The 22,227-nt window shown below is 34.7% G+C and overlaps 1 protein-coding gene across 8 annotated transcripts in view; it reads right to left on the minus strand.

Annotated features, from left to right (window-relative positions):
- The window catches only part of EVI5 (ecotropic viral integration site 5), a 198,364-nt gene that overhangs the window by 26,308 nt on the left and 149,829 nt on the right, over nt 1-22,227 (minus strand). For 7 of the 8 annotated variants that reach the window (XM_059375393.1, XM_059375394.1, XM_059375396.1 and 4 more), the window contains one exon: nt 380-475. In XM_059375393.1, the coding sequence (XP_059231376.1) occupies nt 380-475 (96 nt within the window). Of the gene's footprint in view, nt 1-379; nt 476-15,737; nt 16,612-22,227 lie in introns of those variants that run through there. The other variant, XM_059375401.1, reaches the window with a different exon arrangement.

Here is a 22,227-nt window from a genome sequence, read left to right on the forward strand (position 1 = left end):
TGAATAACACAAACCTATTTTAAAAGTATAAAGAAAACTTAAGTTTAATTGAAGTAACTTAATGACACCTGGACAAACTATCAAAGATGTTTAGATCACAATAAAAAAAAAATTTGCTGTGCAAATATTAATTGAGCATTTTTAGATCATGAAAAGGTTTGAGGAAAATTAATTCTCAATATTGGAATAGAACAATTCTTACTAAAAAGACCCAATTTCTAAAACATTATTTAATTATAATCAGTGATCCACAGATAATATTTATCATAAAAGAGTCAGTCATAACCAGTCATATCCAGTAATAAACCAGTAATACAGTGTTGTTACAATACAGAGGAAGGAAGAAAGAAATATGTGAAGATCAAAATTTATCACTTACCTCATGATTCAGCTCTGCTATCTGATCTTTCAGTTCCCTAATATACTGGTTAGAATCAGACTTGTTAAGCTGTCCTTGAAGCTTTCCTTCTTCTTTCTGTTTTGTGACAATAAAACAAACCAAAAACAAAAGACAAATTTCACAGCATGTACTCAAATATTTGAAGATAGAGGACAGGATAAGGGCATATCCTTTAAATGGCTAAATTCTGAAATAATCTGTTCTCAAACTATCTCTGGAAAGTAATTTATAGTAAACTATACCAAGTACTTCTAAATAATGCTTAGTGGAAGCTGTTTACAACACATACAACTTATAAAATGTACTTCTGGAGACACTCCTAGAAACCGACAATTGAATGAGTCTAGAGTGAAAAAACTACCCTAGAATTTCAAAGGCATTCTAGTTACCTTGAGCACAGAAGATTTTCTATCCATACCATAAGGGATTCAACGTCTAGTTGAGAAGGTAGTAAGCTTCCCACAGCTACAGTGGGAATCAGCTTTTGCTTGGTGAACACAGAAGAGAAAAAAGAAAGGTTCTGCAAACCACTCTTAAAAGGGGAAGGAGAGCTCTGAATCTCTTCTATTTAATTAACATAGGAATGTATATTGGGAGTCCTAGATATAGCTAATTAAAAGGTGTTCCAATACTAACAGCTAGATCCAGAACCATACTGTGATCATTTTCCAGGCATACAGATTGGGAGGGAAGAAGCTGCCTTTTCCTTTACCATTTGAAAACAAATGTGAATTTTAAGACATAGGGCTGGGCGTCCAGGTAGCTCAGTTGGTTAAGCGTCTGTCTTCCGCCCCAGTCATGATCTCAGGGTCCTGGGATTGAGTCTGCCCAGGACTCCCTGCTCAGCCAGCAGTCTACTTCTCTTCTCCATCTGCTGTTCCCCCTACTTGTGCTCTCTCTCTCTCCTTCCCTCTCTCATTCTCAAAAAAACCCCAAAAACCAAAAACCAAAAAACAAAGACATAGGGATTATCAGAGGATGAAAATGAATTGTTTTTGACATCTCCAGATTTTTTTTTTAAAGATTTGTATTTATTTATTTATTTGACAGACAGAGATCACAAGTAGGTAGAGAGGCAGGCAGAGACAGAGGGGGAAGCTGGCTCCCTGCTGAGCAGAGAGGCTGATGCGGAGCTTGATTCCAGGACCCTGAGATCATGACCTGAGCCAAAGGCAGAGGCTTAACCCACTGAGCCACCCAGGCACTCCGCCCAGGCCATTATTTTTAAAGACTGTATTTTCCAAATCCCATTATGTGACGTGAGGAAGAACAGCTACAACTGAGTAGGTAGATATCTTTCCAAAGGGGACTAATTTGATGAGAATCACTCCTTCGGGTATGTGTTCAGCTGTCTTCTTTGATGGTCTAATTTTAGCATCATGCCATATTAATTGCCTTGAAATCATTAATTAAATGGAAAGTGCAATCAACTACTAAGAAGAAATCCTTGTGGATGAGACGGAAAGGCCAGATATTTGTGGGCTGAAATCGGATTTACAAAAGTTGCCTTTAAATCTGGTTCCCAGTGAAGGTGAAGTTCTGAAGGATTGTGGATATCCCATAGCATGAATATCATACAGGACAAAATAAAATTCTCAGGGTGAATAAAATTACAAAGTCTAAGGTAAGTTCTAATGTGGTAAGACAGTCATTCAAGAATGCAAAATACTTTATGTTTGAAAGGCTGTCAACTGACCATAACCAGAATTAATACCAATTCTTTCCTATAAGGAAACGTGTATGAAATAAAAATTTGGCATGATAGGAATCACTAAACCTGTTTTACAAAAAGTGATTAAGTGACTCCAAAGATCTGTTTTCTCCAAAGGTGGATTGTAGTAAGGTTTAGCCAAAAATTTTACACCTTGATTTCTTTAGAGGAAAGGCAGTATTTAACAAAAAACAGAGCAATTGAGAAATTTTACAATAAAGAAAAGGAATGTTTTAACTTAGGGGGAACAAAATGACTCCTGAAAGGTATTTGTGAAAATCAAAGAAGCCCTCTTTAAGAATTTATGACTAAAAAACCCAGGTGTTCCTTGAATTTCTATTCATTGTAGAAAAAAGGCAGAATTTCAAAGAGAAAAACTTTATATATTTGACTAACATAACTGCATATAATTGTCTAACATAACTGCATATAATTGTTCTTTAAATTTAAATATAACCATATATAAGGTTAATAAAAGGGTACTTCTGAAAAGCTTTTACATACAGAAAGTCAAAAGTTTACCAAAAAAATCCTCTGATGCCCATTAAACCATTTTCTGTACACACACAGAAATACACACATACCCAAGAAACAATTTGTAAGGACAAACTGAAGGCAAAGGAAGGATAATTAAGCAGCTCTGTGCTCTAGCAGTAACCCCATCCCTGCACAGTTGTCACACATTAGTAGCAAGCATACCAGTGTGACAGACACACCAGCTGGAAAGCTCTGCATAAGGTATTCTGATTTAAGTCTACTTTAAGGGAATATAGCTGGTATTTCAAAAACTAAAGTAATCTGAGAGGTTTCCTAACTGCTATTTAATAAAATATATAAATAACATTTTATCTAAAAGTCCATGGTTTTTATGTTCTGCAAATGGGCTCTCATTTAAATATATTGATTCGAAGCTCTTTAGGGTCCTTAATAAAGATAACTAAACACATTTACAATGCCAAAAAAATACCCAGTTAACTATATTCTAAATATTCCACAGGTTATTTATTTTTAAAATAAATGAATAAATCTTTTTAAAAAATGACAAGGGCAACTGAATTTCACTTTTGAGACAGTTTATTTGATTACCTAATGTTTAAGATTCTTTTCTGCAAACATTTTTATAGCTTTCTATTTTCAAGCAAGTCCACATGGTTCTTTCTGATAAGCAGGTGGGAAAATGTCAGCTATCCTAATAAATTTACCAAGTAACCTGGATTTTCTTGGATGTTTTCTTTTGGTCTAGCTGATAACAACAACAGATTGCCAGTTAAGTGGTTTCCTAAGCAAAACTAATTAGGTAAGTGACAAACTTAAAGAACTCCAACACATCAACAAGTTTGGTAATTCTGTAATTTCAGTGAACAGACCTTAAATATATACCTTTTTGTCTTGCGATAAAAGAAAACTCTATATTAAGAGAACATAAAGTAATACTCATAAAAAGCTTAAATTCACTTCCACTCTTGGATCTTTCAGTAATTATTTTAGCAATTACCTTCATGATGTTTATAATAATCTAATTCATATTAAAGCCTTACGCTATAGAGTTCCATGTATGCGTTCTCTTAGTCAAAAGGTCATCAAAAACCTAAAGATGTGCATGTTTAAGTGATTAGGGACAGAGTATAACTACTTTACTTTAACTTACTCTGAAATGCACCAAAAAATAAGACACCTTCAGTGGTAGATGGGTAAGTATTTAATAAAGCTACAATAAAAGAAATATATAAAAATATTAATTCCAGAATGGAGGTGGTAGATGTTCACTGTACAACTCAGCTTTTGTATGCTTGAAGACTTTCATAGTAAAATACTGGAAGAGGTCATCAATAAGAAAACAATACATGCCTGCCCCTCCCACCACTAGAAAGCAAGCATTTAATCCATACCATAGTTCATTTACATATGTGAGAGGTATTTATCTCCCACAGGTTATTTACTGATGCGTCGTCTAAAAATCTACCTTTTGCTTTAAGATTAGTACTGTCTTCATATTTTACTAGAAATGTAAGAAACTGAAAAATATTAAATCATAAATTAGTACTTCATTAAAACAATATAATTTTAGACCAGGCTGAGTTACAGTTCATCTCTATAATACTTTAGAGTAGATTTTATGGTTGTTACATCGAGATCTATTTTCTCTCCTTCATTACATAGTGGTCATACAATAGGAATTATCCCCATCCTTAAGCCCACAGTAAGGCCCTGATTGGTGGGGTTTAAGCCAAAGAGCACAATCACATATTTGCGCTGTGGTGGCTGGTTCAGGTTTTGCTCAAATAGTATGACTCTCGAAACTTTTACTGGAAATTATGGGTTATAGCTTCTTATTCTGGATATTATAAGTAGGTACAAGGCTCACTTGTTAGCCATTTTAACACAATGAGAAAAACCTCCTAAGGATAAAAAATGAGAAGCAGAAGGGTGCCTGGGGTAGCTCAGTCAGTTGAGTGGCTGACTCTTGATTTTTGACTCAGGTCATGATCTCAGGATCTCATCCAGCTTTGTGCTTAGCGAAGAGCCTGCCTGAGGATTTTCTCTCCCCGCCAACTCTGCCCCTTCCCTTACTACTCACATGTGATCGTTCTCCAAAATGAATAATTTTTATTTACTTTAGATTTTTGACTTTTTAAAATAAATGAATAAATCTTCTTAAAAAATGACAAGCAGAGAAGAACCTTCAGACTCATGCCTAATGCAACACGTTGGAACCCAAATCAAACTTTTCCTGAAATATATCCTATTTCTGGACTCTTCAGGTACCTGAGCCAATAAATCCCCTTTATTATTTAAGCCATAAATAAATGCAGAATGTAGTTTTCTATTATCTGCAATAAAAAACATCCCAATGGGGTGCCTGGGTCGCTCAGTGGGTTAAGCTGCTGCCTTCAGCTCAGGTTTGATCTCAGGGTCCTGGGATCGAGGCCTGCATCGGGCTCTTTGCTCAGCAGGGAGCCTGCTTCCTCCTCTCTCTCTGCCTGCCTCTCTACCTGCTTGTGATCTCTCTCTGTCAAATAAATAAATAAAAAATCTTTAAAAACAGAACAAACAAAAAAAACACCCCAATGGATATTTTTAAAAATATGACTAAGTAAATGAATACAATAATATAAACAACATAACCTTGGAAATGCTTAAAACTGTAGTTCCCAAAGATGACTATGGTTGGGAGTTTTGTAAACACACTGATTAAGACGATCTATTTCTGGCCTAATGAATTCTAAATATCTGTAAATGGAGTTTGAAAAATCTGCACACTTTGAAAGCTACACGAGTGGTGGTCCTGATACAGCCAGTGTGTAGACCTATACTTGAAAGACACTAGTTTGTACCACCTTTGAAAATGAACTATTTCTTAAACAGATACTCAAAATGTATTTATACGCCAGTTATAAAGTACTTTTATCTTTTAAGAATCCCAAATAATATTTTACAAGTCTATACTCATTATAGAATTTATACGCCAGTTATAAAGTACTTTTATCTTTTTAAGAATCCCAAATAATATTTTACAAGTCTATATTCATTATAGAATTTACTTAGTATACTTTTACACATAAAAAAGGAAAACTGGTAAGGTTTCTTAAATTAATTTCTTTTCAATTCTGCTACCAGTTTTACTTCATATTATTTGTTAGTTTCAGCCGGTCAGTTCCCTGTCTACAGAGGGTGGTTCATTTTGAACTCTAATCCCTTTCTTGGTTAACCTAGCTCTCAAACAGATGATATTACTATTTTAAAGCTTAGTAAAATATGATGAGGAACTAAATAATGTTTAAGATCAGGAAAAAAATCCCATATATATGACCTCTATGACTGAATAGTAAGATAACTGTTCAAAAGAATAAAGAAAAACCAAAGATTTGAGGTCCAGCAGAATAATTACTGAAAAACATAAAAGTATCAGCATCTATGAGGACAATGCCAATAAATAAGGGATCCAATTTTCTATAGTTTTTATTAGGTAATGGGTTGATACAGTCAAAAAACTTAATTTCTTTTTAGTGCTCCAGAATTCACTGTTTATGCACCACACCCAGTGCTCCATGCAATACGTGCCCTCTATAATACGCACCACCAGCCTCACCCAACCTCCCACCCCCCGCCTCTTCAAAACCCTGAGCTTGCTTCTCAGAGTCCACAGTCTCTCATGGTTCGTCTCCTCCTCCAATTTCCCCCAACTCCCTTCTCTTCTCCATCTCCCCATGTCCTCCACGTTATGTTCTTTAATATAACCATAAATGTGTGTAGAGGAATACTTAGCAAAAAAGAGCAGTGATTCTGGTATTTGACTACCTGCACTGTTTTTAATAACCTGCATCTGTTTTATTCCTGCAACCACGGGGAGCTGTAATCCAGGAAAGGATGCGGTAGAGATGGAACACGCCCAAGATGTGTCCAATATTCTGTTACAGTTGATTGGAAAATCAGTACATGCTATAGTCAGCAGAAAAGAAATGAGTATTTATCTGTGCAATGTGTGCATAGACACAGTAGAAAGTGGACACTTTAATCAGAGTGATCATCGCCTACATCTGCTGCACTCCAACATACTCTTTAAGAAGTTGAATAATCAGGGCGTCTGGGTGGCTCAGTGGGTTAAGCCGGTGCCTTCGGCTCAGGTCATGATCTCAGGGTCCTGGGATGGAGTCCCACATCGGGCTCTCTGCTCAACAGGGAGCCTGCTTCCTCCTCTCTCTCTCTGCCTCTCTACCTACTTGTGATCTCTCTCTGTCAAATAAATAAATAAAATCTTTAAAAAAAAAAGTTGAATAATCAAATGTGTTGGTGGATCAAGCTAGAAGAATTAAGTAAAAATGTGAAATGTTTTCTCTATAGCTCTAAGCAGCTTGCTTTTCATGTGTCATATTGTAGCAAAACTGAGACTAATATGATGTTAACTTGCTTTAAACAACAACTGGGGAAAAACGTGGTGTTTAGTAGCATATAATATTGAAAAATACTGTGGAAGTGAGAGAAGAGGAGGCAGAAGCTCAGGTTTGTTTAAACTCAAAAATTAAGCCTCAATTTTTAAAGTGACATTGTAATAGGCATGTCTAAGAGTCCATTCATGTTTGTTTCTTTATCTATGCTTTTAATGCTGGGTATAATTTACCCTATCTTGCCACAGGAAGGACACTTCCTTAGAGACAGGAAGATAGCAGATTTTAAAAGCTGTGTTCAAGCCATAGGCTTTTAATACTCTGTGTGACTGAATAATTTGCTTAGAAGTCTTTGGGTTTTCTTAGAGAATTAAACCAGTTAATACCCAGTTAATGTGCTAGATGCATATTTGAGGCAGTTGAAAATACAAAACATAAAGCACCTAGTCTATCATTTACATCCTGCAAAAGTTTCCTTTAGCTTTTCAGTTTTCAGAATTTTCAAATCTACAGAGGAGCTGAAACAGTATAATTTCAGCTATATTCACTCATCACTATTTTGCCACATTTGCTTTCATTCCTTCTCTTTGGATATACAGATATCTTCTGAACCATCTGAATGTAGACTGCAGACATGACATTTCAGTACTATATATTTCAGCATGCATTTCCTGAGAACAAGGAACTGTTCCATGTAACTAAATGCCATTATCACGCTTAAATAGTTTAATTCCACAGTGTCACTGAATATGTAGCTCCCATTCAAATTCCCTTAAAAGGGCCCCAAATGGATTACTACTGTCCAGAATCAAATTCAGGTTTATAGTTACATTGGTTATTATATCTCTTTGCCCTCTTTTAATCTGTAATAGTCAATCTGCATTTTTTTGGTGTCATGACTCTGTTAATATTTTTAACAGTCCAAGTCTAGAGACTATATTATGCAAGGTAAAATACAAAAATCTCCCATTCCAACCAAACTCCAAGTACAGTTCTGTTTTTATTCCTTCTTTTCAAACCAAATAGGCAGCAGGATAAACCTAATATAGTGTATATTTAATGGTTGGTTAAGGGAGGAAGCGTAGAAGATAGAAGCACAGAAACTTAGGTATCTGAAGTCAAAGACTAAGAAAATATGTAGGAACAGAGAATCGATTCCATTTACTACAGCACCAAGAACCATAAGATACCTGGGAATAAACCTAACCAAAGAGGTAAAGGATCTGTACTTGAGGAACTACAGAACTCTCATGAAAGAAATTGAAGAAGACACAAAAAGATGGAAGACCATTCCATGCTCTTGGATGGGAAGAATAAACATTGTTAAATGTCTATACTGCCTAGATCAATCTATACTTTTAATGTCATTCCGATCAAAATTCCACCGGTATTCTTCAAAGAGCTGGAGCAAATAATCCAAAAATTTGTATGGAATCAGAAGAGACCCCAAATCGCTAAGGAAATGTTGAAAAACAAAAATAAAACTGGGGGCATCACGATACCTGATTTCAAGCTTGACTACAAAGCTGTGGTCACCAAGACAGCATGGTACTGGCATAAAAACAGACACATAGACCAGTGGAACAGAGTAGAGAGCCCAGATATAGACCCTCAACTCTATGGTCAAACAATCTTCAACAAAACAGGAAAAAATATATGGTGGTAGCTGAAAAAAATGTCATGCATCTGCTGGATGGCTGGAACGTCTTATTTTAATATCCTCATATTCCATGTCATGAGGGTTTATCATCTCAGTGAGAGATTCATCTCTGCTTTTGTTTCTTGGCTTAGTGTTTTTTGTTTTAGTTTTGTTAAAGATTTTATTTTATTTATTTGACAGGGACAGAGGGATCCCAAGTAGGCAGAGAGGCAGGCAGGCAGAGAGAGAGGAGGAAGCAGGCTCCCCGCTGAGCAAAGAGCCTGATGTGGGGCCAGATTCCCAGGCGCCAAGATCATGACCTGAGCTGAATGCAGAGGCCCCAATCCACAGAGCCACCCAGGTACCCCTTGTTTTTGTTTTTAATACCACAAAGTTAAACACCAAAGAGGTGTGCACCATACAGCAGCTTTTGTCTTGCTCCTTTGCCTATGAGGAAAAGGATAGATGATGCTACCCTGTTTACTAATGGTAAACACTGTCAGGCTAGGCTGGGTTAAGACCTGCCAAGTCCTTTGGAGTGCTGTCTTGGGATAATGAGACTTTTGAAGAACTAGTTTCAAAAAGCCTTTCTAAATCTAGGTATACGTCATTTCATCTTCTTGCCATTCTACTACCTAGCACTCTTATTTCTCGAGATCCTCTTCTGTTAGCTTAAAGACCATTTGCTCTAGACTATTATTTTCATACTCTGGATTCTTATCACCACTTCTTTCTCTTAGCAGCATTTTCTCCAGCCTGATAAATTAATAAGCTGTCCTCTTTTTTGGCATGGCCCCTGTACCTGTGCATTACCCTCACAGGTGGCTTGACCTAAGTATGGCCTAGATCCAACAGCACTAGAGGACTAAACAGACTCACTGGCTAACATATCAAGGATCACATGGAAAAAGCTGGTAGAAATCAGGTTTTGCTCCTACGTCTGTATTTGTGAGACAAACCATGGCAGGATTATGTATTAGAATTGTTTTTCTAAAAATGGTGTTGATAATTTTATGTTTGATTCATAGATCTTTTCCTAGACCCTCCATAAAGAATGACACTCAGCCAAAGTTGGGGAGTACAATCCTTAGCTGTCAAAGTTTGTCCTGTGTTCCTTAGCATTGAATGACTAGACAGCTTCCTATATATTCATCTCACTGATACCACATGCTCTTCTCTCATTTTTTCCCCCAAATGTTTATTTAAATTCCAGTTAGTTAACATATAGTGCTATACTCGCTTCAGGAGTATAATTTATGAAGTAATTCATCACTTACACATAACACCCAGTGCTCATCATGAGTGCCCTTCTTAAATGCCCATCACCCATTTATTTATTTTTTTAATTTAAATTAACAAATATTACCTACCACCCATTTTAATGCATCCCCACATACATTCCTCCATCAACCCTGTTTGTTCTCTATCATTAAGAGTGTCATGGCTTGCTTCCCTCTCTTTCCTTCCTATAGGTTTATCCATTTTGTTTCTTAAATTCCACATGAGTGAAATCATATGGTTATTTGTCTTTCTCTGACTCATTTCACTTAGCATAATACACTTTAGCTTCATCCATGTTGTTGCAAATGGCAAGATTTTTTTTTGATAGGTGAGTAATATTTCATTGTATTTGCAGTGATTATTGTTAGATATGAATTTAGTGCCATTGTAAAGCTGGTGTTTCTGGTGATGTTCTCTGTTCCTTTCTAGTCTTTATTGCATTTGCTCCTTTTTTCCCAAAGAGTCTCCTTTAATATTTATTGTAGGGCTGGTTTAGTGGTCATAAACTCCTATAGTTTTTGTCTGGGAAAGTCTTTCTCTCACTCTCTATTCTGAATGACAGCTTTGCTGGATAGAATATTCTTGACTGCACATTTCTTTTCTCATTTGTTTAAAAGAAACATAAAGAGTTGATTTTGCCAACAAGAGGTTTTATCAACTTATTATATTATTATAATACTAAAATTTGACAGGGAGCCAGTCATTTTTATCATGTAGAGGAGAAGGCCAATATGAAAAACCAAATTATAATTATTTATCAATTCGGTAATTCCTTCCCATATAAAGTCAAGGGAGAACAAGGTATAAAATCAAAGACAGCCCATATAAAGACAGTATCAATAATATTTTATACATTTGAGATTATTAACTAATACTACAAAATTAATTTCCTCTCAACAATTTCAATGAGATGGTTTGGCTTGGCTGTGAATAGTACAGTTATTGAGTCATTTTTTCCCTCTGCATATGCTCCTCCATCAAACATTCATCACCTTTAGCTTATGATTTGGAGTTCACCTGTTATACAGAGGAATTTAAAGGCCTGAGGGGAAAAAAGTAAAGAAAAACAATTTCAATGATCAATGTTAACATTAGAGTATGTACACCCAGCTTTTTTTTAAAAAAGAGAAATAATTGTTTCTGTAAAATTATACAGGTTTACTTTAAATAATTCACACAAAAGAAAAAATATAAAGATGAAAATTAAATCTTAAATTTTAGCTAAAATTGATAGAAAATACAAGGAACAGGAGTCAGGTTTCTATCTAAATCTGTGTCCCTTGAATTGCAATTCTAACTTTCCAAATAAATGTCCAAACATGAGGTTACTGAGCTTATATAACTGAGAGACTGGTTTTAATTTTTTATAACTTAAATCAATTTAAATTTAAATCACCATTATGTGGCTAGTGCCTATCAATGCAGCAGAGCCACTGCTCCATTGGTTTCTGGCATTGAATATGCTATGAGAGATGTGGACAAGTCTTAACGTTCCTTACAACTTTGTGCATAACCTGCTTTAAGTGTTTAAGGAGTATTCTGTCAAATTTTCCTAGAACGCAGGGTATTCTTTTGATTTGTGTATTTGAATCTCTCTGAATCTCAGGGATGACTTCTTGTCTATATATTTTTTTAATTGAAGTATAATTAGCATCCAGTATTGTATTATTTTCAGGTGTTTAATACAGTGATTCAAGTCTATACATTACACAGTGCTTATGAAGGTAAGTATACTCTTAATCCTCTTTATTTCATCCATTCCCCTACCCTTCTCCCCACAGGTAATCACCAGTTTGCTCTCTGTATTTAAGTCTGGGTTTGTTTCTTTTTTCTTTCTTTGGTTTATTTATTTATTACATAATCCCTACATCCAACATGAGGCTTGAATTTATGACCCCAAGATCAAGAGTTGCACACTCTTCTGACTGAGCCAGCCAGGTCTCCCTGTGTTGATCTTAAATTCCACATATGTGAGAAATCATGTGGTACATATACCCAATGGAATATTACTCAGTCATAAAAAAAGAGAATGAGATCCTGCCAATGTACCCAAAGAGTAGAAGGCTAAGTGAAATAAGTCTGTTAAGGGAAGACAAGTAACACAATCTTACTCAAATGTGGAATTGTTCATATTTTTTAATATATCTTCTTTCCACTTGTTGTGGGACACCAGTTATCTTTATGTGTTAGATTATCTACCTTTCATCCATACCTGCTAGCTATACTTGTTTTACATTCTTAATCTCTGCATTCACTATGATTATCTCGAGCTTTTCAGCATTATATATTGAACAGACTATTCTTTTACTGTTTCTGTAATGATATATTGGATTTCAATTTGTTTCCTTAGCAGTAAATCTTATCTGTATTTTTTTTAATAATTTTATCTTTTGATTTCTTAATTTTATTGAATTCATGGTTGTTTTATAGTAGGCAGCAACTGTAATTCCTCTCTTATCCTTGACTTACCTTTCTTCTTGGCTGAGATCTTTTAAAAATGGTATTTCTTTCACTTTCTCTGCTATAATAATATAAATCAAGTTGCCACGCCATTTCTTCTTCTCATAGCTAGGTGACTACCCAGCTATTCCTAATGATTTAAGAATATGGGTTACTTATTACCTCCCCTTCCATCATATTTAAAATCTTTTTTTTTTTTTGCCCTCCAAGGTCAAGTTTATTTTGACTTCTTTTATAGTCTGAGGGATAGCACAGGGAGGGAAGAACCTGGCTAAACAAGGGCTCTGTTTATTCCTCTAAAATTTTGTTAAATATCTGTTATTACCTAACTGGGGGGATATATGTCAAAACCTGGATTTAGGATTCATATAGTTCCCCAAATTCAGTGTGTTGTCCCCAAAGTCTTCATATAAGTTAAAATTCAGATGTTCACTTTTTAATCTCTTTGACTGGGCTGTACCCTCCAGAAATTTTTACAATTCCTCAGTCAGAAAATTACATACTCATTTTCTTTCTCTCCACGTTTGGGATATGATGAATCGATACTTCTGGGGATTTTGCTGACTTACCTATATAGCTTGGTGAGGGAAAGGAGAAGGAGACAGTTCAGATTAGAAACCAAGCCCTGCTGGGCCTCTTTGCTCTAGTCTAGTCTATTTCTTTCTTAAGCTGTCACGTTTAAACCTATCGTACTAGGTTTTGCTTTTTTTTCCTCTCAGGCTGCTTTTAGTAGAAAAGTATTTACCTTTAAAAAAGCACAGCCTATTATTTACTATTTTGTTAGATGGTTGGATAGGAAATTATAGGATCAATTTTAATCTACTTCTGGGGCAGCCTCATTTAAATAAATAAATCTTTACATATACAGTTCTTAGAACATTCTACCACCTCTTATGGCATAGAATATCAAACTCCCTTACACATGGCTGTTTTCTGTCCTAAGATTCCTCCTGCAATTATTTTTTTAAAGGTTTTATTTATTTATTCAACAGACAGAGATCACAAGTAGGCAGAGAGAGGGGGAAAGCAGGCTCCCCGCTTAGCAGAAAGCCCACTGTGGGGCTTGATTGCAGGACCCTGAGACCATGACCTGAGCAGAACGCAGAGGCTTAACCCACTGAGCCACCCAGGCGCCCTCATCCTGCAATTATTTTTTGAGCTCCTGTTCTATGCCATCCAAAAGGCAAACTGCAGTAGATAAGATAAACAAGGTTCTAATATATTATATGCGGGAGTGATTTAATTCTTAAGGTGAAGAAAATTAAAGACCCTGAGAAGAGTCATAAATAATATAGAACATGATGATGAAATACAGAGTAACGGTGTGAGGGGCCAATTTTACAAAGATGGTCAGGAAAACTCTGAGTGGGTGACTTTTACATTGAGATAAAAACAATGAGAGGGAACCACCAGGGGAAGCTCAGGGAGCATAATGTTCCAAATGCAGGGTAGAGCAGGAACAAAAGCCTTAAATTAGGAATGAATAAGCTTGGTTCAGGAAATGAAAAGAAGGACGAGGTTGCTAGAACATAACATGTGAAGCAGAGTATGATGATACTGTAGTCAGAAAAGTAGGCAGGAGCCAGAATACTCAGGGATGTCAAGGCCACAGAATGAGTGTGGCACTTCTGCTAGGTGGATCAAGTTGTCTTTGTTGCTATTTTTCTATGATTATTTGGAAGTTCTAATTCTTATCTCCTTTCTAGCAATGATTACCTTAAAAGTTATTTAAATGTATATTCACTTAAAAAATTAACATAGTAATAAGTCTATATGGTGTAAAAAGTGAATTCCGGTCCCTTACTCTTTTGCACCAAGCTCTCTACTCTCCTCAGAGGGAACACTGTTAACAGCTTTGATAGGAATCACACCAGACACCCTGACGTATTTAAGTATGTGTAAAACAAGTAATACACAGACATATACTTTTAAAAACACACATGGAATTATGATCTACATTCTGTCTATAATTTGTTGTTCTCATTTACTATGTCTTGCAGATCTTTATTCTTTTGTAATGGATTTATTATGGCTTAACAATTCTCCTATTGATGAGTAATTACCAATATTTTTAAATAATAAAAATGATGTTGGATTTAGGCATCCATCTTAAGAAGTTATATAAAGAACACAAAATAAGTCTAAAATGGAAGGAAATAGTAAAAACAAGAACAGCAATAAAACAGAAAAAAAAAGTGGCTTATCATTAAATTTGCATTTCCTTATTAGTATTCTTCTAGCCAGTGATATCAGAAGTATTGGCTACTGGAACTAATGTTGTTTTTTCTTTTTTTGAATGTTCTGCAGATGTTTAATACATAACCCAATTCTCAATTGAAATGTATAATTACTACATTTTTACAATTTTAGGAAATCAATACTTACTATAGTTTAACATTTTAAGCCTCACATATTAAAACTTAAAACAGTTTACAAATAGACATCACACCCTTAAAGGAAATAACAGAAACAATTAGTAATCTCTCTATGCTCTCTTCATAGAGATTTCAAAATAAATCTAAGGTTATACATAGGATGTGGGTTTTTCACTGGGAGTAGTATTACAGAAAGTTTGTGGTATTAGAAGGGTCATGACACAATGCAGGTTGCTTAGTCTCAAATGCAAGTTTAAAGCCTGCATTTTAAAAATATTTTAAATTACACTCACAGATGAAAAATGTAACACAAAGAGAGACTATGCTAAAAATATATCAAGTTCTCTCTCTCCTTTGTAAAAGTTAAACTATTTCAGAGACCATAAGAAGGCATTATCTTGACTGTTTTTAAGGTTAAATAATCTTTTTTCAAGGCTATATTATGAAACTATGTTCAACGGTCACAGAAGCAACCATATTAACTTGTAGCAGGGGGACAATTTTTAAGTCCTAATTTGATATTTTCAATGCATATATTAAAGCAAAATGTATTAAGCAAATTATAACTGCATATGAAATTACTATAGTAGAAGAAAACCAATGATTTGAGTAAATCCCTGACAGTTGATAAGTAATCACTGTGATTAATCAACATAACCTTACTGAAACACCAATAGCAACCACTAAGCTCTAGTAAGTTATTACTGATTTGTACTTTGCCCTAAGAAAAATTAACCATAATAGTAAATGTGGTAAATGGTAGCCTCCCTGTGACTTCAAGGTGACTCATTTGAAACATCTAAAGACAAATCATACTCATATCATGTACCATTCTAAGTTTCTAAAACAGATTCCGGTAATTTAAAGTCCTGGACAAAAAGGTTTGAATATTTTTTATAGTTTAGTAACTAGGGGGAAAAAAAGTACATATAAATACTTTTAAGAAAATAATAAGGTAATTTGTAAAAGTATGGAAGAGAGAGAATAAATTCAAAATTTTATTAATGCTAAGACTGACTTAATTCCATTTGAGAAGAGAAACACACAAATACACACATATTTTAAAGTGATCTTTCTTAAAGGATCAACTACATGCCCACATGAAAAATGAGCATTTGCACAAGGTCCAAAAGCTAGAAAATATTTCTTTAAATCATAGTTTAATTAAAAGCAAAGCAATTTTGTGATAAATACTTAAATTTATATAATTCCAGGGGTCCCTAAAAACCATGAAATTACATAAAATATTTTTTACAACAGATTTCTTAAAGAACAGTTTTGGGTTTACAGAAAAAAATGAGAAGACAGTCATATACCTCCTGCACTCATTTCCCCTATCAATAATATCTTCCATTAGTATGGTAAATTTGTTACAATTAATGAACCAATATTGATACCTTATTACTAACCAAAGTCTATGGTTTGCTCAAATTTTCTTAGTTTTTTGTTTGTTTGTTTTTAAGCTAATGTCCCTCTTCTGTCCTAGACCCTATGGAGAATACCATATTACATTACATTTTGCTGTCACGTCTCCTTAGGTTCCTCCACTCCTTAGGTTCCTCTTGATAGTTTGAGATAGTTCTCAGACTTCACCTCTTTTTGATGAGCTTTGAGGAGTCTTGGTCAAGTATTTTGTAGGATGCCTCACCATCGAAATTTGTCAGGTATTTCTTCTCATGTTAAGAATGGGGTTTAAGGCGGCACCTGGGTGGCTCAGTGGATTAAGCTGCTGCCTTTGGCTCAGGTCATGATCTCAGGGTCCTGGGATCGAGCCCCACATCGGGCTCTTTGCTCAGCAGGGAGTCTGCTTCTCTCTCTCTCTCTCTCTCTGCCTGACTCTCTGCCTACTTGCGATCTCTCTGTCAAATAAATAAATAAGATCTTTTTAAGAATGGGGTTTAAGGGTTACTGAAAGACTACAGAAGCACTATTTTCATCACACCATAGTACATACTATCAATATGATTGATAACTATTGATGTTGACCTTGATTATCTGTGTGAGGCAGTGTTTGTCAAGTTTTTCCACTGTAAAGTTACTCTTTTTTTCCTACCCTTTCCATACTGTACCCTTTGAGGGAGTCACTGTACACAGTCCACACTTACAGAAAAGGACTTCTTCCTCTCCTTAAGAATACAATATCTACAACAATTATTTGGAATTCTTCTGCATAGAAATTTATCTCTTCTTTCCCACTTGTTAATTTATTTATATCATTGGACTGATAAATAAATCATTATTTATATCAATGGACTCATGGGTATTTATTTTATACTGTGAATTAAAGTCTACTATGATTTTAAACATTTTTTCTTCATTTGTTCTATTTTTGGCCATCAGGAACTCTTTCTGTTGGTTCTTCTGTCCTTTTAAGATACTTCTATTAATGTAGGGTTTTGTTTTGTTTTTAAGTCCTTCCTTTCTCTAGTATTACAAGGTGTCTAGGCTCATCTTTGTCCTTACTGTATTTCCTCTCCCGGTATTGGAATCAGCTATTTCTCTGAGGAGCCTTGGTTTCCTTCATTAGAGAATGGTATGAGAAACCAAGATGTGTATGCTAGGTGTACACAAATTGACTTTTATTAACACCAAGATGATTGCCGATATTATGGTCTTTAAGAATCTAATCCTCCATCACTAATTCTTCAGATGCTACAATGAGCTCATCTTGGGTATCTGAATGATATTCTTCATTTCTAAATACAGCAGTACCTTAAAAGCTTCTAGGTACCTAATTTCTTTATATTTAACTGTATACTAAATTTGGGTACCAAAGAATCTGAGTACTTAAGTAAAATTTTAACTGAATTTTATAATCCTTAATGACTACATAGCAAGTTGAATAAAATATCCTACATACCTAACTTCTGTTGAGAATTACTGCTAAAACTAGATAAAATTAGAGAACAGCCAATTTTTTAAATTTAAAAGTGTTTAAAATTTTGAGAAAATCATTTAAGAAAAATGAAAAATACTTCAAGCAAGTTGCTCAGAACGGAAACCATTGTACTTAAAGGGGGAAAAAAACCTTCCAAAAAGAAGTTTGTTAACCAAGAGTTGGCATATCAACTACCAGCTGTTGTGAAACTATTAACAAATTAGCTCAGGAAACTGAAAAGCACAAACTGATCACAAAACTTTATGATAAACTTCATCACTTAGTAATGTCACTGCAATTTAACATTATTAAAACGTGTATTTTAAAGTACAGTGATAAAGATTTTATCACTTCCTCTCCATCTCTGCCAAAACTGCATACTGATCTGGGCACACTGATTTAAACATAACTCATTCATTTTAGGTCAGAACAGAATTTTGAGTGGGTGTTTCTTAAGCCTAGAGTGGTTGGGGTATTGCCCATCTGAGGCATCCCTAGAGGTTATCTGCTGGGCAAACGAACGAAAGTGGGTAAATGTTACTGGGTACCAGGAAAAGAACAAAAAGATGGATTTGAATAGAACTATACAGTTTTAGATTAAAACTTTTCCATTACTTATAACAAAGCAGCATTAATTTTATAGATGCACTTGACCCACAGAAGCTTTTAATATGGTTATGACAAATTAATATGCTTATCTTTACAATAACCAAAATACAAACTCAATTCTGGGTTAAACATCAGAAAGCTTGAGTTCAATTCCCACGTGTTTTCTTCAACTATGAGCAAAAATTAATTTTTCTGTGTTTTGTTCCACCACCCGCAAAGCAGATCAAGTTTTATTCAGTGTGAATATAAAAATAAAGCCTTGGACTAAAAAATAACATTTGGATCAATAGAATAAAGGTGGAAAATTCCACCAAGAGAAGGAAACACTTTTTAACCACCATTTCCTCCCTCCTAAATACTATGAATTACTCTTATAAGAATTTTTTTTTCTGAATCAAGCTCAATTAAATTATCTTTTTTTTTTTCTTTTTTCTAATTTTATTTTTTATTTTTTTATAAACATATATTTTTATCCCCAAGGGTACAGGTCTGTGAATCACCAGGTTTACACACTTCACAGCACTCACCAAATCACATACCCTCCCCAATGTCCATAATCCCACCCCCTTCTCCCAAACCCCCCCCCCCCCGCCACCCTCACTTTGTTTTGTGAGATTAAGAGTCACTTATGGTTTGTCTCCCTCCCAATCCCATCTTGTTTTATTTATTCTTCTTCTACCCACTTCTTAATAGGTTAAATATCTACTAATTGATCACCCCTATGCTCAAAACCCTCTAATGGCTTCCATCTTACTCAGAGAAAGGCCAAAATTCTTAGGCCCTACATAATCTGCCTATTTACCTCTCAGACTTCCTCTACTTCCTCTCTTACTTCACGCAGGGACTCTACTCAGAAATGCTCCTGGCCTTAGGCTCTTTGCCCTTACTAGTACCTTAGCAGACAATTCTTTCCCCAAATCTGCATGACTTACAAACACTTTCTCATTTAATACCAACAGCTCTAAAGCAGAAAACTTTCAGATTCTCTGTTCTGAATGAATAAATAAAAAGATAGATTAAGTAACTTGTCAAAGATACTAAGTAAGTAGTTTGACTTCAAAATCTTATACTCTCAACAAATGCTAAATCTCTAGCTATTATGAGAAAACAAAAAGACAAAAAGTTGTGACCACAGAGTCAATTAGGATTTAAAATCTGCTTATTGTTAATTATAATTAAATTTCTTGAAGCTTTTTATTCTGATCAGTTTCTATCATATTTATTTTTGTAGGCTATTTAAATAGAGAAATAAGAAAATCAGCTTGTAAAGTATATGTGCAGATAGGAAGAAAAGAACAAAATTCTCCCTTAAGAGGTAACAACTCGCATCACCTCAGAGTAACTCAGATGTAACTGAAGCCACTGACGCCAACAATAAACATAGGTGAATTTTCAGAGGTTTAAATTCTATTCAACAACCTTTCAAAAAAGAGAACCACGTTCAGTCCCTCATTCTATAAGATGACAAATGCATTTAGACAGAGTCTTGAGATCATTCTATCATCCTCACCAGTGACCAAAATGTATGCAAATTGATGCATGTGTGAAAACGGTGATAATCTCTGAACTTTAAAAACTGGAATAGTCAAAGTATATACAGTAAAAGTCACTTGTAGAAAAAGCAGATGAGCGAATTATTGTATTACTTTAACATCTAATACAAATAGTTGAGCGATGGCTATGTACCAAGCATTATATACCAAGTGCTGAGATATACAGCAATTGAATGACTGGCTAGAAATTCCTCATACTGAGCTTTCACTGGTGGAGAATGTGGACAACAAGAGTAACAAGAAATGTATATTTTATGGCAAGAAATAATTGTTTTGATGAAACATTAAGTGGCAGAAGAGCACAGTGAACAGAACAGTAGTATTATTTTGGATAGAAATATAGCCAAAGGAGTTTTACCTAATAAAATCATAGAGATCTGAATGAAATGAAAGGATTATATAGTATTTAAAATTCATAATGGTAATTCTGAATGGCCAAAAGATATTAAAATGGCATACATGATATAATCTTTATGTTTAATGAAAACTTAGAGTTTAACCTCTTAATTTTATAGGTGTATATCTGCTTGAAACAAGCATTATAATAGAATGATGACTAAAATCCATCATTTTGATGGCATTTTGTTTGAGAAGGAGGAAACCTAGCTAATAGCTTTCTCAAATAGTTCTAAGAAAATGGTTAAAATTTGAAAACTGCTACACTTAAAGAAGGTTAAATTCACTGTGAGACACTAATATAAAACAGCTCCTCCAAAGACAAGGAGGAAAAGATTATAAAAATCTTAAGTATATTACAGATACACATATCTCAAATAATAACAGGGAAATATTATAAACTTTAAATCAGAGCAAAGGTTTCAGGATGACTAAAGAATCTTTGAAATCAAATTTAATAAACTTTAGCCTCACAAATGTGTCTACCACTGAATGCTAGTGTTTATAAAAATGAATATTTGTTCATCTAATGTATTTCTTTATCTAAATAGGATACATTTAAAAGTATAATTTTCATAAATACTTTAAAAAGCAGATCTTAATCATATCAACTGATTACATAATAACAATTTATTAAATGAAGAGTTAGAGAGAAATTGGTTTACGGGGGAAAATTTTATTCACAAGAGAGTAACATTAATTGGAAGAGTTGATCTGAAGAGATATGAAGTACAAAATATTTGACAGAGTTCTCCCCCTAGTGGAACTTGAAAATGATCTAAAGTATTTCCATGACTAAGAATAACCTAAAATGTACTATTCTTATAATTGAGAAAGGAGTTTCAGATTTTAGCAAGAGATCTATTATGGATCTGCATGTAATATGTAAATAAATGCATGAAAGTTGAATCATCAAGACATTTACTAAAAACACATTTACTAAATGTATTAATAGTAAGGTAGCAAAGCACAACTCAGTAAAAAGAAATACCTTAAAAGCAGAGGACTAGGGATACAGAGAAACACAATTTAGGAAGATACAGCAGCTTGTACAATGGTACAGAATTTTGAAAATATGTGAAAATTTTGAAAAGTGTGTGTGTGTGTAAGGGGTAAGGAAGGAGTATGAAGAGATAATGCTGAAAGATGAGATGGGCAATGCAGGTATGGGAAACAATGAAAAGGTAAGCATTTTAGGCTGAGAAATTCTGATATGATTTGCTAGGTAAAAGGCAGTCAGTAAAAATTCTTATTTTTTAGAAAGCTAACTCAGATAGCTCTGTGGAAGAGCTGAGGCTGTAGGAAGTTACTACAATAGTTCAGGTAAGGCTGTGGACAGAATAATTCAGGGAATGGCCAGGGGAACAGAAAGGCTAAGAGAGATTAAAAGAAAAGTTTCTGAAATTAAAATCAGCTTTGATTTAGTTTTAGATTTATTCCAGACTTTCCTCTTTTGAAGGAACTGAGGAGTTGGGCAAGACACTTCAGTCTTCATGAGTTATTAAAAATTATCTGAAAGTGGGACACCTGGGTGGCTCAGTTGGTTAAGCAGCTGCCTTTGGCTCAGGTCATGATTCCAGGGTCCTGGGTTCGAGCCCCACAGTGGGCTCCTTGCTTAGAGGGGAACCTGCTTCTCTCTGCCTCTTTCTGCCACTCTGCCTGCTTGTGTTCTCTCTCTCTCTGACAAATAAATAAATCTTTAAAAAATTATCTGAAAGCAAAACTACAAGAGTATGTGAGAAGGTAAAATGCTGGTTATGTTAACTAGCACAAGCACTTTGTAAAAAAATTTGATATTATCTAATAAAGTTGAAAGTTTACATATTCTCTATATAGACTTCATGTAGAGGGTTAAGAAAGGACTAAGCGAAGTTCTCACTAGGTTGAACAATCCGTTAAGAGATGCTACCACTGATCAAGACTAGAGATACAGAAAGGAAAAAAAAATTGGATGAAACAGGAACACATAATTTTAAACATGTTGAATTTGAAGTGCCTGTGCTACTTCCAGGTGGAGTGGTCTAGAGTCCATTAAAACT

The sequence above is a fragment of the Mustela nigripes genome, chromosome 14, assembly GCF_022355385.1.
Source record: "Mustela nigripes isolate SB6536 chromosome 14, MUSNIG.SB6536, whole genome shotgun sequence".
NCBI classification, from domain to species: Eukaryota; Metazoa; Chordata; class Mammalia; order Carnivora; family Mustelidae; genus Mustela; species Mustela nigripes.